At 35.8% G+C, this 17,325-nt stretch overlaps 1 protein-coding gene across 3 annotated transcripts in view; it reads left to right on the top strand.

Moving 5' to 3' along the window:
• TRIM33 (tripartite motif containing 33) overlaps positions 1-16,689 on the top strand; it is a 48,817-nt gene extending 32,128 nt beyond the window's left edge. The window contains exons 11-20 of one of the 3 annotated variants that reach the window (XM_081121619.1): positions 1,573-1,773; positions 2,107-2,239; positions 3,933-3,996; positions 6,224-6,383; positions 7,412-7,761; positions 9,955-10,078; positions 11,404-11,478; positions 13,090-13,242; positions 14,660-14,710; positions 14,790-16,683. In XM_081121619.1, coding sequence (XP_080977745.1) covers positions 1,573-1,773; positions 2,107-2,239; positions 3,933-3,996; positions 6,224-6,383; positions 7,412-7,761; positions 9,955-10,078; positions 11,404-11,478; positions 13,090-13,242; positions 14,660-14,710; positions 14,790-15,002 — 1,524 coding nt within the window. In that variant the 3' untranslated portion in view covers positions 15,003-16,683. Of the gene's footprint in view, positions 1-1,572; positions 1,774-2,106; positions 2,240-3,932; positions 3,997-6,223; positions 6,384-7,411; positions 7,762-9,954; positions 10,079-11,403; positions 11,479-13,089; positions 13,243-14,659; positions 14,711-14,789 lie in introns of all 3 variants that reach the window. The other 2 variants (XM_081121620.1, XM_081121621.1) reach the window with 2 other exon arrangements.
• The last annotated feature ends 636 nt before the right edge of the window (positions 16,690-17,325 follow it).

Below are 17,325 nucleotides of genomic sequence, written 5' to 3'. Positions count from 1 at the left end.
AGTAAGGCTATTATTAAACTTTAAAACCTTTTTTTGGACCAGATTTGTATTACAATAATTCCTATACAGTTGTTTAAACAGCATACTTATTTACATGTTTTAAGACTATTAGGAAACATAAAGGGTGAAATTCTTTTAGATCTACATTTCCTTATGAGATAAATGGAGTCTTTTTCTCTTTTCAACTATATATGTTTGTATACTTATTGTTAGAGTAAGTCAGAATTCACATCAGTTTTTATTATTAGCTTATTTTTTTGTTTTTTGTTTTCATGTGAAGCTCGGGAAATGTTCACAAAAATATGTGTCTGGGAATTAGAAGAATTTTCCTTAATTCTTTGAGCACTTTCTAAGTTATCAAAGCTGAGTCTCACAATGAGCTATCAAAACTTTTAACAATCTTATCAGTTGACAGCTTTTCAGGTCTTTCTTGATTTTTGTTGCTCATCAAATATCAGAAACCACTTAAAGATTTGTTACACAGGTTTTGGAGCCAGGCACTTTATCAACAACGTGACAGCTTTTGTACCTTTGCTTGTTTCTCATGTTGTTTTATTTCTTTGTTACCCTGGGGCAATGTGCTAGATAAGATTAGGAGTGGGTCAGAAGTTTGCTCTTTTTTTTTTTTGTGGAGAAGGGGAATTGCGAAAGAAGTAGTGAAAAAAGAACCTGTGGACTACAGCACATTCTTAGGTAAATTGGGCTTTCTTTAGAAAAAAGTACATATGAAGGTTAAGGATCTGGGCATTGATTTCCTTAGAAGTGTTCACATATCCACATACCCCTTACAAAGCCTTCAAGTATTAGTAGGGGGCCAGGTACACCCTTTGGAAGAGTGCGGAAGCTACAGAATTAGACTAACCAGCTGTCTAAGAATAGTGCCCTTATACTTTAGGGTCCATACAGAAATCCCTGAATGTTAGAATTTAAAATTTTTCAATATTTCAAATGATTTATATGTGTATAGTAATTTATTTCCCAAAGATTTCCGTCTATATTATCTTAAACGGTCCTCATAACAGCCCTCACGATGAGACACATAATCATTTTTGTTCATCATTATCCACGTCTCTAAATTACTGAGATGATGTCGCACGCATTAGAGTTAGGAATTGATGTCGTATTTCTGTTTGTAGATCCGTTGTTTCCATATCAATTATACAATACACAATTACACAACTACTTTTTAAAAAGATAAAAGAGTCAAAGGGGAATGTAGATAAAACTGGGTTTCAGGAAATTCTGTTTGAAAACTTGGGGGCTTCCAGATCATCTACCTAATGCATCTTTGTTCTGAAGGAGATCACATCATGAGGCTGACAGGTTGAGAATTATTGCCTAGTCTGTTTTTTCCTAAATACTACACAGAAATGAAGAGAAAAATGAAAAGGCTAGGTTGGAATTATTGTTCTTCTGTATAAGTTTGAGAGGGCTTACTTCTTTGTTTCTCAACCACAGGTATCAGACTCTTAACTTGAGTATCCTTCCTTAAATTAAAAATCATTGTCAAAGTATATTCATATTAGGATATCTTGGCTGATTAAGTAATGATAGCATCTTCTTTCCTAACAGCACTCAAACCCAGGACATGCTGGACCCTTTCCTGTTGTGTCAGTCCACAACACCACAATCAATCCCACCAGCCCTACTACAGCTACTATGGCAAGTGCAAATCGAGGTCCCACCAGCCCATCTGTTACAGCAATAGAGCTAATACCCTCAGTTACCAATCCAGAAAACCTTCCATCGCTGCCAGATATTCCACCCATACAGGTTTGTATTTAAGTTGAATGAAAGATTTAAAACCTTGTCTTAATTAGGGACTTCGAGTATATTTTTCTGGTGGTGGTTTTTAAATTTAGGCAAAACTTTTTTTTGAAATTTTCAGAGTAGAATATATTTGAATTTTTAAAAGTTACATGTACTAAAACTAGCACTCTTCAATGTAACTCCAATATTGTTTCAAAATCACTAATTCATAGTAAATTCTTTTAATCTGATTGCTTCCCTGATGTTAGGAGAGGTATTTTTTAAATTGTACTAATGAAATTAATAACTTCTCTGTTTAATCAAAGCAAGTTTATCTTTTTGTTTTTTTCTCTTTAGTTGGAAGATGCTGGTTCAAGTAGTTTAGATAATCTACTAAGTAGATACATCTCAGGCAGTCACCTACCCCCACAGCCTACAAGTACCATGAATCCCTCTCCAGGTCCTTCTGCGCTCTCTCCAGGATCATCAGGTAAAACCAACTGAGGTACTGCCTCATTTCTTTAACATTTTGCAAAAAGTATCTTAGTATATGTATTAGTCAAGGTTCTTCAGAAAAATAAAATCAGTGGGAGATGTGTGTACATGTAAAGGGAGAGAGAGAGAGAGATGTTAAGGAATAGCTCATGTGATTGTTAGGGCTGGCAGGTCTGAAATCTGCAGGGCAGGTTGCCCAGCTGGAGACCCAGGGAAGAACTGATGTTGCAGCCTTGAGTGTAGAGGCAAAATTCTTCCTCTGGTGATCCCAGTCTTTTCTCTTAAGGTCTTCAAGCTCATTGGATAAGGCCCATGCACATTATGGAGGTTGATCTCTTTTACTCAAAATCTGCTGATTTAGGTGTTAATCACATCTAAAAAATACCCTCATAACATTTAGACTGGTGTTTGGAAAAACAGCTCAGTACTGTATTCTAGCCAAGTTGACACACAAAATTAACAATATCATAACATACCATATTTTCCTGATTGCTATTTCTAATTATTTTTCTTCAAATACTTTAGGCATTCTTCAGTTAACTGAAGTAGTATTGGTTTATATCTGCAGTGTACCCTGTTCAGAACTCCATTGTACCCCTCCCTGCACCCCCAGCTCTAGTCATGTTTCTTGCTGGATTTGTAGTTACATTTACTTTCCATGTCTTATATTTTATGATGTAGATCATCAGTTGAAGAGTTCTTTGCTTTCAACTCAAGTTTAAAACACTTTGTAAAATAATGGAAAGTGGAAAAATTGTTTTTTAAAAAAAGAGTTGAGGAAAGGCAAGTGAATTTTCAAATTGTAATTTTAAAACAAAAACTTAAATTTATTGGAAATGTAAAATGTGACCATTTAAATCCAGAGATGTAGCTCTCTTCCAAAACCCAGTTTTATTGACCTTCTTACCATGAATGAATGATTAAAGCAGTTCCCCACAGATTGATGGTGCAGAGTGGTTATGGAATATATTTTTCTAGTATAAACTCTTGTTATTTTTCCTACTGAAACAGACCACCGCATTGTTTCCAGAGTAAGCATAGTTCAGATTTAAATGTGGGTTTTGCATGACATGCATCATTAATACGTTGTTTTGCGCTGTATAAGTTTTGAGGTTTAATGTAATTATTCTAGGACTCTAAAAGAAAGAATAAATAATAGGAATCTAAGTAGCATATATCCCAGATGACTTGGGGCAAGATGGCAAATAACTTTCTCTTGATCTGCTTAGTTTTCATTGGTCAGATAGTATTGCTGTGAGGAGGATTCTGAAAATGTTGCTCAGCTGAGAGGAACTGGTTGAGGTCTGCCCATGACTACAAATGCCATACTGGACTTCAAGGCAAAGCCTAAGTCTGATTTCCAAGAATTACTAAATTACAATTAAAAAGTATATATATTGATTGATTTAGATGGAGAGAGGAAGGGAGTGGGGGAGGGAGGCAGAGAGAGAGAGAGAGAGAGAGATTTGTAGTTCCACGTATTTATGCATTCATTGGTTGACTCTTTTCTGTGCCCTGACCGGGATCGAACCGGCAACCTTGGCATATGGGGACAATGTTCTAACCAACTGAGCTACTGGGCCAGGACAGCTAAATTGCATTATGATCATCTTGAATTCTGTAGCTAGTAGGTAGAATTCTGAGTATTCTTATCTGGGTTGATATTCATTTTGACTTCTTATTTTCAGGTTTATCCAATTCTCACACCCCTGTGAGACCGCCTAGTACGTCTAGTACTGGCAGTCGAGGCAGGTGAGTATTACATTATTAATAGCTGTATTATTATTATTATTTTTTAAAGAAATATTTTAAATACATATTTTAAAAAGTAGAATATATAGTGAACTCATATACTTACAACCCAGCTTCAACAATTAATTACCAAGTTATGGCCAGTCTTTTTTTTTTAAAATATGTTTTTATTGATTTGAGAGAGAGAGAAACATCAATGTGAGAGAGAAATATCAATCGGCTGCCTCTTGCATGCCGCCTACTGGGGATTGAGCCTACAACCCAGGCATGTGCCCTGATGGGAAATCAAACTGGTCCAGTGCTCAACCGACTGAGCCACACCGGCCAGGGCTTTGGCCAGTCTTAATTCTTCTGTACTCTCACTCATTCCCTCTTGGTCGGGATTATTTGAAACAAATCTTGGACATCTTAATTACTTGTGACTGTTTCAGAATATATCATTTAAAAGATAAGGATTTACAAATTTTGTAGCCACAGAACTATTATCACCTAGGAAAAATTTAACAGATAATTCTTTAATATCAGAAGAGACCCATTTAATGTTCAGATTTCCCAATTTTTCCATAAATGCCTTTTTTTAAAAAAAGGATTCTTTGAAGCAGATTCAGATAAGCTCTCTACTTTGCCATCAGTAGGTATGTTGAAGTCAGAATCGGTGTATTTGAGGAAGTATTTCTTCTTCAGCGTTTCCCCCATTTTGTCATTTGAATGCACTGCCTGCTGTTTTCTCTGTATTAGTATTTAAGTCAGAAGGTTTGATCAGATTCAGGGTCGATTTGGGGGAAAGGGTAGTGGTGCTGTGTACTTCCATGAGTGGCACATAATGTCTGGTTGGTTTTTGTTTGTTTTGTGATAGCAACCATTAATGATCATCTGAGTCTTTTTTTTTTTTTTTTTTTACTGGTTGAAAAATGTAAATTATTGTATTATTCCTTCTTTGCTTATTATTTCAAACTATTTCTGTAAGAGAAACTTTTTTCATCAACAATTTGGGTATAGGAAAGGCTTAGTGAATCAGTTCATTCTCTTTATTTACCTATTGAGTTGGTTTCCCAGCACCCTCCAAGAGTGACCAGTGAGTTTTATTATTTTTAACTTTATGAACTCATATATTTAAATAAACATTTTATATTTTCCAAACCATTATAGGTGTTATTTTTATTGATGCTTAAAGTTTTCTATCTTTGGCCTGACAGCTTTTTAAAGTTGGCCCTTCCTTTTTTTTGCTATAACCCTAGCAGCTTCCTTGTTTGTTGTTATGAAATGATGTTCCAGGTTCATCTTGTACATTTCCTGCCTTTGACTTGGAATCAGCCATTTCTCTTAAGAAATCTGGTCATGTTAGTGAGGAAATGGTGCTTGGAGACAGTCTTCTAGGTACTAGGGATACTCATTACAACTGAATTGTTCATTGTTTCTTATGCCTTTTTGTGGACAGAACTAAGAAATGGGAGTGGGTGGGGGAGAGTGTGTTTTAAGATAAAACACAATAATATTGACTGATTTTTTCTCTTTAGTTTAAATAATTTAGTGTAATGCAAGAAAGATTCATGATGAATTTTTGTATGTATGTGTGCACATGCATTTTGAAGACTGGTCCTTTTAAACACTTGCTTGACTTTTTAATTATATTATTAAATTAATAATCGGTGCTTTTAGAAGAAAGTATAAATTGAGTGAAAAAAAAGTGTTCATTCTTAGAAGTAATACAGTCTTACCAGTTATTCACTTCTCTGCCAGTGGTTTTGCTTCATGGTCTAGATGAACTGATTAGTCATGTATCATTACATTAATTTCAAATAAGGACATTCTAGGTTGTTTACTGTTTGTTATCCTCTTTTCCCAAACCCCACCCTCAAAAACTAAATTAGCAATTCCTTTGAGAGGATTCATGACCCACTGTTGATGTTATTTGCTTCAGATGTTTGGGGGTAGAGAAGAATTGAAACTACATCTATAGAGGGAAGGGAAAATGATTGTTTACTAGACTTCTTACGTGATTTAGTGTAAGTGCCTCAGACCATAATGTGTTTTAAGGCCTTCTGAAAGTTTCGTCTACATTTTTAAGAATTGGAAGCTAAGTTTATACCATACTCCTCTTAACAACATTATGAAGTGTCCTTATCATCTTAAAGTTAATAAATTGTCTGTTGTTTTCACATTAATGAACATTAGTTTTATATATACCACACAGTCAGCATATGTGGACTTTGTTGTTTTTTATTAGCTGTGGTTCGTCAGGAAGAACTGCTGAGAAGGCAAGTCTTAGTTTCAAGTCTGACCAAGTGAAGGTCAAGCAAGAACCTGGGACTGAGGATGAAATATGTAGCTTTTCAGGAGCTGTGAAACAAGAGAAGACAGAGGATGGCAGGAGGAGCGCCTGCATGGTAAAGTCCACTGGGGTCTGTCAGGGATTCTTCCATCTCTGAGTGTATTGGACTGAATAGTGCTTCTATAAACATTTATTTGTGTTTGAACTTTTATGCCTGGTACTAGTCAGATATCTCTCTTTCTCACTCAGTGTCTCAAAGTGTTAGCTGTAATTAATCCGAAAAGAATTAATACTAAGGATTCATTTCAAATTATCTTTTAGTTTGTAACTGGTCAGTATTTTTGCCATGATTCTAAATCAGGTTCTACCTTATTTTGAATTTATTAATCATCTCAATAGTCACATTGAGTCTCAGGCCACAAATGACCCTTGGCTATTTTCTTGGACCTGTACATTCAGAATTAAGACTGCTGACATGAAAGAAGTTGAACAACCAAAGAGTTTTGTGATGGGGGAAGAATGCCTTTAGCTTATGAATTATTAACCATTTTAGAGTTCCCAGATGGAGCACTTTATAGAATTTATAATACAGGATGAAAGAAGGCCCAAGTTCTTCTTTGTTTAGAGATTCTGATCTTGACTTTTCCCTCCTGCCCAGGCTTCTGTCTCATTATCTCTGTGGTTGGCACATAGAAATTTCAGCTCGAGCTACTATACATTGAATGCAATATATGTAGATTTAGAGATCAGCACATTCAGCCTTGGATTTGGAGCAGTGTCACCTCTTCATTCAGAACTTAGTTTGGAAAGTACCCCCCAAAACGGCAAAAAGCTATGCAGCGGGTTCTTGAGTGAAAAATAACATACTAAAGTCAATTCTCTGTAGGAAAAGTTTAACCCTGGAAGTGTTCACTTCCTGGTCAGTGTGCTTATCTGTTAAATTAATTTCCTTACTATCTGAATGAACCAGTATTACAGAGACTGCTCCCTACAATAATAAATTAACATGCCTAAATAATTTTGGAGCTAATTTTATTCCTTTATGTATACATTTTGACATAAGTTTTACACACATGCACACACACACACACTACAAACAGTGATTAAATGATTCTTCAAGAATTTGTCCTTGTTTTGTTGTAGTTGAGCAGTCCTGAGGGTAGTTTGACACCACCTCTCTCAACCAATCTGCATCTAGAGAGTGAGTTGGATGCATTACCAGGCCTGGAAAACCATGTGAAAACTGAGCCTACAGATACGAATGAAAGCTGCAAACAGTCAGGGCTCAGCAGCCTTGTTAATGGAAAGTCCTCAGTCCGAAGCCTCATGCACAGGTCGGCAAGGATGGGAGGAGATGGCGGCAGCAAAGACGATGATCCGAACGAAGACTGGTGTGCCGTCTGCCAGAACGGAGGCGATCTCCTGTGCTGTGAAAAATGTCCAAAGGTCTTCCATCTAACTTGTCATGTTCCGACACTTCTTAGCTTTCCAAGGTACCAGTAGAAGAATTGATTTTGCTGTTGTTTACTTTTATAAGCTAAAAAAACCCCAGAAAGCTACTCAGGACAGATGGCCTTCTTAACTAATGCATACATAGTGTTTCTGTAAAACGGGCCTGTTGTTCCTTTGGTATTACCTTCTAGAGAAACCAATAGCTGAACAATAAAATGTCCAAGATCTAAGTAGTGCATTAATAATAAAAAATAGATTATTTCCTAGCCTTCAGTTCATACGTAATGTAAACAAATTAGATAAAACTCTTAAATTATAAAGGCCAAGGGTCTGGACAGTGTTGGAGAAAGTAGATTTCCTCTTGAAGTCAAATTTTTAAAATCTGTCATCAATTTTAATAGGGTCTACAATTATGATTTATTTATGAATACTACTTAGTTTTATGGCAACTCTACTGGATCTTACCCAAACTCCTTTAATATATAAAAGCTCTCAGAAGGCATTTTAAAGAAAAAACACCTTGTAAAAACACCTTCAGTGTCTTGAATTTTTTTAGAAATAGCTTCCTCTTGACCACTGGAAGCAGTTACTGGTACTGCCTGCCTGAAGCACTGTGTGCAGATTTCTCAGACGTTTCCTTTGATCTAGTTGGAATGTCTTTCAGTCATTAACTTTGGACTAGACAGTTACTGAATTACTTATTTAAAAGTGAATAATTTGGGGGATAAAAGAAAGAAAGAGCACTGTCCTCAGAGTGTTTGACCCCCATGGCAGCTAAATCTGGTTTCAAGCATTAAAATGTTCATTATTGAGTGAGCACCCATGGAAAGCTGAGAAACCAGCTAATGCAGTGGAACAGATATGCTGTGCTGGGTTAGAGTTGTAGTCTAGCTACAGTTCTGTAGTGAACTAACTTAGTTACTTCAGGCAGTTCACAAATTTTCAGGGATTACTGTCTACATCTACAAGTGGTAGAGTTTGTTTTAGAAGAGCTCTTTTTCTTCTTTCCATTTAACATTTTATTTTCACACAATTTCAACTTAAGTTGATTTCAGAAACCATAAAATAGTAGCATCATACTTCTTTCTGCCTTCCCCCTTTCTCAACCCTTAGACCTAGATTTCTTTTTAAGTGACAGTAAATCAGTGTTGGGAAAAACCACCTTCTTTTCTGTTTATAGATAAAAATTTTACATTTCCTCTTAAATTTCTGAGAAACAATGATTTTAGTTGAATAATGCTACCTTTTTTGAAAAATTCAACCTTTTGGCTTAGAAAAGTGGTAGATATAGCAACAGTGCCAGAATATTTTTCTGAAGAATAGTAATTCTTACCTAAATCTTAGGAGGCATAGTCATTTGCCAGGGATGCAATAAGGGCATTCTTTTTCTTTACTCTTTTAGAAAAGGAAAGTATTGGCATTTTGGTTTTGAAATGAAGGCTTTTTATATTTGTCCGTCCTTTGAATAGTAACATCTGCTGGAACGTTAGAATTTTGCTACTGCTTTCAGAGGCAGATGCTTTGGAAGGAATCGAAACTGTTGGCACACATTAATATAGTCTCTAGACTTAGAATTTATTTATATATGGTAAAGGAGAGGAGGAGAATGAATATGAATGAGTCAGTGGAGTTTATGGTTTGATAGAAAATTTTATGTAAACAAGCTATAGACTGAGCAGATTTAAAAGATAGGGAGTATCTGCGTGGGCTTGTATTTGTGGGTAGGGTGTGTGTGTGTGTGTGTGTAAGAGAGAGAGAGAGAGACAGAGAGAGAGTGTGTGTATTCTAGGCTGTTGACTGGCCATGAAAAAACAATTGTTTTATTTTGGCATGTTTAATATATGCTGGAACAGTACAGGATCCCTGAGGAATTTCACGTCCTGTATTCTTTCCTTGTTCATGAATATGGGGTCATTGTGATTACTGGGGTCTGAGAGTTGGTCTTATGCTGCAAGTACTGATCATCAGCTTTGGACTATGAGAAGACCTCTTTTGAATGCCAAGATACTGGTTTTCTATTGCTTTCCAGAAGGTAATCAACTGATGGCGACTGGGAAAGTTTTGGGAAGTTTTTATCATGCAAATTCACTTTACGAGATTTGACAAGAGTAGCTCCCCCCCCCCCCCCCCCAACAAACCCCAGACAAATTAGAGTCTTAACCTCTAGGGAATTAGCTTCCCTAGAGTGGGTTTTGTTAAAATTACATGGACTCATTGCCTGTTTTCCTCTTTAGTGGGGACTGGATATGTACGTTTTGCAGAGATATTGGGAAACCAGAAGTTGAGTATGATTGCGACAATTTGCAACACAGTAAGAAGGGGAAAACTGCCCAGGGGTTAAGCCCTGTGGACCAGAGGGTGAGTGTCAGTAAGTTGATGTATTATTAGGAATGCTGGAGTTGTCTGGCTATACATTTTTTTAAGTGTGATATACATGTAACCTGATACATTTTCATTTTTTAACCTTCCCATCTGATGGTATATTGATGACTTCTGAAATCTTTCTCTCTAGCCCTCAGCTCTAGACACTTATATTCAGTTTTCTCCTACCTAACATGTCTCAACCAAAATCCTGGTTTTTAATCCCATTCTTCAAAAAGCAAAAGGGATAAACAAGCAAATAGCAACTGCACTTCTCCTCCGTGTTTCACATCATTAAATGGTACCACCATTTATCTCTGTTGCTCAAGCCAGAAATCGGTGAGAAAGAAAAGAATCGGGAATGATTCTAATACTGTGTTCTTACTTGGCCCAATCATTGCTGTCCGAGATAGTCACCATAGTCTGTCATCTGCACTACTGTAGCCATCTCTTCACTGGACTCCCTGACTCTACTCTTGCCCCTTGCAGTCCATTTTCTGTATTGTTCATAGCATTCTTCTAAAAAATGTCAACAAGGCTATTACTTGCTTAACATCCTCTAATAGCTTCTCATTATATTAAAAATGGAATCTAAAATCCTCTCCTCACTTCAGTTGAATTTGTGCTTATGTGGTCCATAGTCTGATCTTCAAAGACAAAATATGTTTCATACAGTTCTGTGGTTAAATTATGTTTGGTTCTAGTCCAGTGTATATATTTAACAAAATCCCTCTTCCACTATCTACAAAGAGAAGGTATATGTTTAGAATATACAAGCTTAATATTGAAAGAAGTTTAAGCAAATGAAAACAACGTAAAATGCATTTCAATTTATTTCTGATTGTGTGAAAATATTCTAGAGTTGGATTGAGAAGACAGGGATAGTTTTTATTTAATTTTGACCCTGAGTGGAATCATTTCAAGGCAGGGAATAGTAAGAAATGTCCAGCCTGCTGCAGGGAATTACAACAAGGAGCAACAGCGATAATTGTTGTACAGAATGCTCCACATTGCTCTGTGTTCCTCTCCATGTGTATAAATAGTTGAGTTAATTGTAGATAAATTACCTTTGTTATCAGATAAGAATAGAGGCACTCTGTCTTTGATAAGTTCATTTAAAGTAGAACCAGAAGATCGTTTCAAAGCTAAATGGGAAACAAGGCGGGTTTTCTTCAGGTGTATGTTTAGTTGGAGAGCTAGTATGTAGGAGGCTTATGTTCAAGTTGTAATAATACTTTATAGTCATAAAGTTGTTATTCTCAAGAATATCTTACTAGACAAAAAAAACTTATTAGGGGTTTTCTCTTCTTTTTTTGGGCCAGAAATGTGAACGTCTTCTGCTTTACCTCTATTGTCATGAGTTAAGTATTGAATTCCAGGAGCCAGTCCCTGCTTCGGTGAGTTGTTTACCTTAGTACCACCCTGGTAAAGAAGTTAGGCTCCTTGTGTTAAAACTCAGGCTTCTTGAATAGCCTCAACCTCTCCAAGGCTTAGGTTTTCTTTCCTAATACTATTTCTTCCCTCCTTGGGTTTTTCAAGGGAGATACATGGAAGCTTGTGTAAAAAGTTTTAGCATAGTACCTAATAACATTTTAAGTATTACTTATTAATCAGAGATTTTAGTAGGGCCAAATGGATGTGAGATTTGCTTGTTAAAATTGGAGTTTGTTTTTAAAGATTTTGTTGCTGTGATGAGAACTTAGTGAATTTGATTTCCATGTCCTGTTTTACTTTTAAGATGGACGTAAGGGATGACAGGTGTAATGGAAAGAGTCTTGAACCTCAGAGTCAGAAGACAGCTTCTTCTCTTACTTCTGCCATTAGCCATCCTTATAACTGGGAAAATTGCATAATTTTTTGCCCTTTTTAAAGTGTGCAGTGGGAGCATTAGACTAAATTATTTCTAAGATTCTAGTTTTATGATTCTAGGCTCAGTATGTTGGGGAGAAAACAATCTATGTAAGTATTAATTTGAATAAGTGTGTAAAATTGAACCTTTTACACCGACTCTGCCTTCCTAAGCTCCCTTTCATGAAAAGTCAAGATTAAGAAGACTGGGAATATTTTGCAAGTCAGTGCTCTTTGTTTAACTTAGAGTGGAATTTTGTAAGGAATAAAGGCTCTGAAGTCCTATAGCAAAAGGAATATAAAAGGTCCTCGGTGTGTCATAAATGGTATGATACTGTGCTACACACATTTGACAAGTTAGCCATCAGTTGTTGAATTAAGATATTATTGAATACCAGATGCATATAGATTATTGAATAGTAGATTTGTATACTGAGTAAGTTAAAAAATGAGTTTAAAGCACAAAAGGTCTAGACACAAGGAGTTTTGTGCAAATAGTAATCATCTGATACTAGGAAGTCTGTCATATCTTTAAGTTCAGGGACTTTACAATAGAAAATGACTTTCAAATATTTTTCATGAACTGTTGAAATAGCTTCTCTATGTTCAGTTATTTCCCAAGGATACAAATTTTTGGCCAAGAGTTGGGGCCAGAACTTCCCAGCATGATCACTAAATAGTTAATAAAAATTGGGAGGGGGTAGTTATTACAATCTTTCTTCCTCTATTGCTATGTCCAGAGTACCTTGTGATAGAAAGTTACGTCCTTTAAAAGATACAATATTCTAATGACAGTACATTTTATAACCGTTTTTCTTCCTTTCCTATTTGAAAATAACCTCTTCAGGTATCATACAATTCTGATGTATGACTGACTATCCTTGCTGTTTGCTTTCTTTCCAAATCTACTTATTAAAGATAGAACTTTGAGGCCTTCACTAACATGGATACTGCCACATATTCTGAACATGATTTGATTTTCATGATATGATTGGAGCCAAAGATTTAAAGTATATTCGCTATACCCAAAATTGCAAGCAGCTGGCTCAGTAATTAATACATTTTTCCCCCTAAAATTAATATGCTATGGATTTTCAAATAAATAGCTTGACATTTGGGGAGAATCCTTACCTAGCTGTATTTGTTTTTGTTTTTTTAAGATACCAAACTACTATAAAATTATAAAGAAACCAATGGATTTATCCACCGTGAAAAAGAAGCTTCAGAAAAAACATTCCCAACACTACCAAGTCCCAGATGACTTTGTGGCTGACGTCCGTTTGATCTTCAAGAACTGTGAAAGGTTTAATGAAGTATGTTAGCTTCCAAACTATAGAGTCTTGAATTATTAGTTTTTGTTTGTTTGCTTATTTTATTGTTTGGATTTGCTTTTCCTACCAAGTAATTTTTCTAATCTGATTTAAAAAAAATTTTTGTGCTTCAATTCTGTCAAAAGTAAAATTTTCATCCACAGCTTCAAAGAAGAAAGTTTACTATGTATAATTTGAAGTATATACTTAAATATAACAAATTAGGAATATTATTAAATATGCCTTCCTGACAAATTAAGGATTGAGATAAATATAGAAAGTAGTCTATAGTGAAGTATATTTTGTGGGAAACAGTTATAAAAGCCTACACTTTGGGTACATTTAGGAAACGCGTTTTTAACGGCGTCCTTTGATTTCCTTGTTGACCATAGAAATGTAGAACCTTAAAATTACAAACTAACCTCTGGTGACTCATTTTGAATAGTAGCCCAGAGTATATAATGTTGTTTTTGGATCTCAGCAATGTGACTTTCATTAACTTTGGTTGTGTATTTTTATGAGGATAAGGGCTTGTTAGCCACACCTTGGAAAGAGATGTGATATATACGCCTCCCTCAGGGAAGTCACTCGGTGTCTTCGGGCCGAGTCCCGCCTCCTGTTATGGGAGCATTTCCTTCTCCCCGGAGGAGAAAGTGGGACTGGATGAGAAGGCAGAGCCTTTAGGAAGGCTGCTGCAACGCTCTAGCTCCTCTCCATTGCTCGTGACAATCGGGTGCCATATGACTGTTACTCAAATAAATGATGCTGACTAATTTAAAAGGTACTTCTAGCTGGCTCTGGAAGCATCCAGGTGACTTTGTAAAAACTTTTAAAAAGTTCTTACTAGGTGAAAAGTCTAGTTGCTTTAATAGCACTGTGCCAAGTTAAATTAATACAGTGCCAAGTTTCTCTTATTTTCTAATCCACTTAGATTCTTTCAAATAAATATGCTTCTATGAGCTATGGCTAACATTTGCCAGATAGAAGTTCCATTTTATCTGCTTTAGTAATAGTTAAATAATTTATGATTAACAAATTGCCGTACAGATGGCGTTCCGGTGAAGTGGTTTGTTGGAAGTTGAGCAGGTTTTTTAAAAGCAACATTTCTTACATTATTCATGTCACAGATATATTCTCTTAAATAGATTGATGTATTCAGACCAATTTCTATTCATTGACCTCAGTAATTCAGAATTTGAGGCAGTTATTGAGGTTTCACAGTAACTTTAGTAATAGAACTTTGTAAAGGAAGTGGTTCCATGTTCTGTAGAGCTTTAGAAAGCACTTATAATCTGGTCATAACACTTATAACCTGTTCTCCCTAGTATGGCTGACTTTTGTCGCCAATCCTATGCAGTTTTATAACTTTAGAAAGGATTATAATTTCCCTTTTTTTTTTTGACTCTGGTATCCTTTTTAGATGATGAGAGTTGTTCAAGTTTATGCAGAAACACAAGAGATTAATTTGAAGGTAAGCTTTTCAGACCATGCAAACTTGGTGAAGGAATATGTATTACCAATAGGTGAATATTCCTATCTTTTGCTTGCAGGCTGATTCAGAAGTAGCTCAGGCAGGGAAAGCAGTTGCATTGTACTTTGAAGATAAACTCACAGAGATCTACTCAGACAGGACCTTCGCACCTTTGCCCGAGTTTGAGCAGGAAGAAGATGACGGTGAGGTAACTGAGGACTCTGATGAAGACTTTATACAGCCCCGCAGGAAACGCCTAAAGTCAGATGACAGACCAATACATATAAAGTAAAGAGATGTGAACTCAAATCAATTGTTTAAAGAAAGAAAGAAAAGAGAATACACTTTTATTTAAGTGTTGCCGGAATATTCTGCCTACAGTGGGCACCTCCTTGAAGAAGCTGATAGCTTACACAGTATTAGATTGAAACAATGGACAGAAAACACATTCTTGTCAAGAAAGGGGGAGAGAACTCTGTTTGCACCATTGAAAGTAAAAATGAGAAGCAGCAGTGAAATGCTTTGAAGATTTCTGTTACTAAAGAGAAGAGTTTTGACTGTTAGAGCTGGCAGATATTGATGATTATGTGGTATTGATTGATTGGTGCAGAATACTGGGTGTGCAAGTAAATACTTGAAGGTCATGTTGCTTGATAGATTGTCTCTGTGGACCACAGCACACAGCTATTAAACAACTTTGATGCCCCCCCCCTCCACACACACAGACACACACACACACACACACACACACTGGCTTGTTTTGTAGTTAAAGTTCAGATTCCATTTTTTATTTTCTCATTTTGATGCTGTTGGGCCTTAGTTTTATATTGGTTTAAAGAACTCAACAATAGTTTTATTTTTTGTTCATACTTGGAGTCTAGAAAACGTTACCATTGATGATCATTTAATCAACTTTAACAGTCTACTGAAATAAATATGGTAACTTTCCAGTAGCAGATCATATAATTATAGGAATCATTTCCAGAAAACACTTCCACAGAATTGCGCCTCTCAGCCAGATCGTTGGATCATACAGTTATTCCCATGAAAGGCAGAATGTTTGTTTCACCATTTACCTAGTCTGTGTATTTAAATTTGATTGAGAAGGTGACAACTGGCTCTTATCCAGTCTTCCTTCATATCAGTTTTCTGATAGACCACTATTGGCAAACATTAATCTGTCAACTACCAAATGTGTAAAATTTTCTGTATTTCACTTTGTCTTATTTGTAAATAGTGAACTAAAACTTCTGGCAGATCAGCAACATTTGCTGAGCCTGTTTTTTAAGCTAATGTGTATTCTTACTAATGTTCCTATCAAGAATGGATTTGTAATATATGCTGTCTATTTCTAATGTTCACATTCATATTTTGAGGTTCTATCTTATTTTAATAGAGAACAGACTTCTCAGAAAATCTTCAGAAGCAGCTTATTATTAAAATATCAAAATATTGAAATAAACCCGGTGGGGTTAGATTACTCATCTGTCCACCAAGTGGGACATTGCATGGACTGGGGGCGTAAAGGACATAGAAGAGACCTGTAAGTAAATCCTGAAAATGAGCCAATCCCCACTTGAATGGTTACTGGAGTAAACCCACCTTTACACCCTGATTTCAGCACCCGAGGCAGATAAACCACCTTGGCTCTGTTTCATTTTCCTTCCCTTCATTGTGATGCTCATATCTAAGATGTGTGTTCTAGACTGTGTACAGGCTTCTCTTTTGCTGGATTAAAAATTTTAGTCCTACTTTTGTATGGACACACTAGAATATAAAGTGACCAAAATAGAAGACTTTCCATTAGATATTTTTCAGACATCAGCAGATTTGTGGCAAGTCATTTGCCTTTTAAAAAATCCAGCTTAAGCAGCTCAGACAGATGATTCAGAAAAAGTTATTTGACATAATTGTCTAAGAGGTAAATATTTTTTAGTGCATATTGAATAAAATAAAGTGCTCTAAAGAAATTATTATGCAAACTCCTTTGGGTTGTTTTTCTTTTCTTAACAAGTGGTGGGGTAACATGAATACCACTCAGGCCTGATGGTGTATTTAAAAAGCACTAATTTTGTTATTGCCATTGACTTCATTCTCTAGCTTCCTTCTGGCTTTTCTTTCAGTTTTGTTGTTAAATTAAAAATATTCCAAACTGTTTTGTCATTTCACTCAAATTTCAAAGAAGAGTTTTCTTAGAAGAGGGAAAAAATTGTTTAAAAATTCTTTTATCTGTGCTCATGTCCCTGTTTCTTACAGTATTTGTGATTTCATTATCAGGGGATGTACATAAGGGCACATTTTTGAATAGTGATGAGTTAGCAGCATAGCTCACTTTGTCTAATATTTTATACTTTTTTCTTTCATGACTCTTAGTAAGTCATATATAGTTTATACCAATGGCGGAAGAAACAAAATTTTAAGTAAATATTTATTTCTCAATATTTGGGGCCTTAAAAGATAATATGTTCCCTTAAAGACATTTCCGTGTTAGATGGTTTTTCCCCCCTTTGTTTTATTTTAAGATTGGTTCTTAAAAAGCCACTTTATTGTCAGCATTTAATAGGCTCCATTTCTGTTAACAGAAGATAATTCATACTGCTGAGGAATTACCATTA

The sequence above is a fragment of the Miniopterus schreibersii genome (assembly GCF_964146895.1).
Source record: "Miniopterus schreibersii genome assembly, chromosome: 19".
NCBI classification, from domain to species: Eukaryota; Metazoa; Chordata; class Mammalia; order Chiroptera; family Miniopteridae; genus Miniopterus; species Miniopterus schreibersii.
This window is presented reverse-complemented; position numbering and strand designations above follow the sequence as displayed.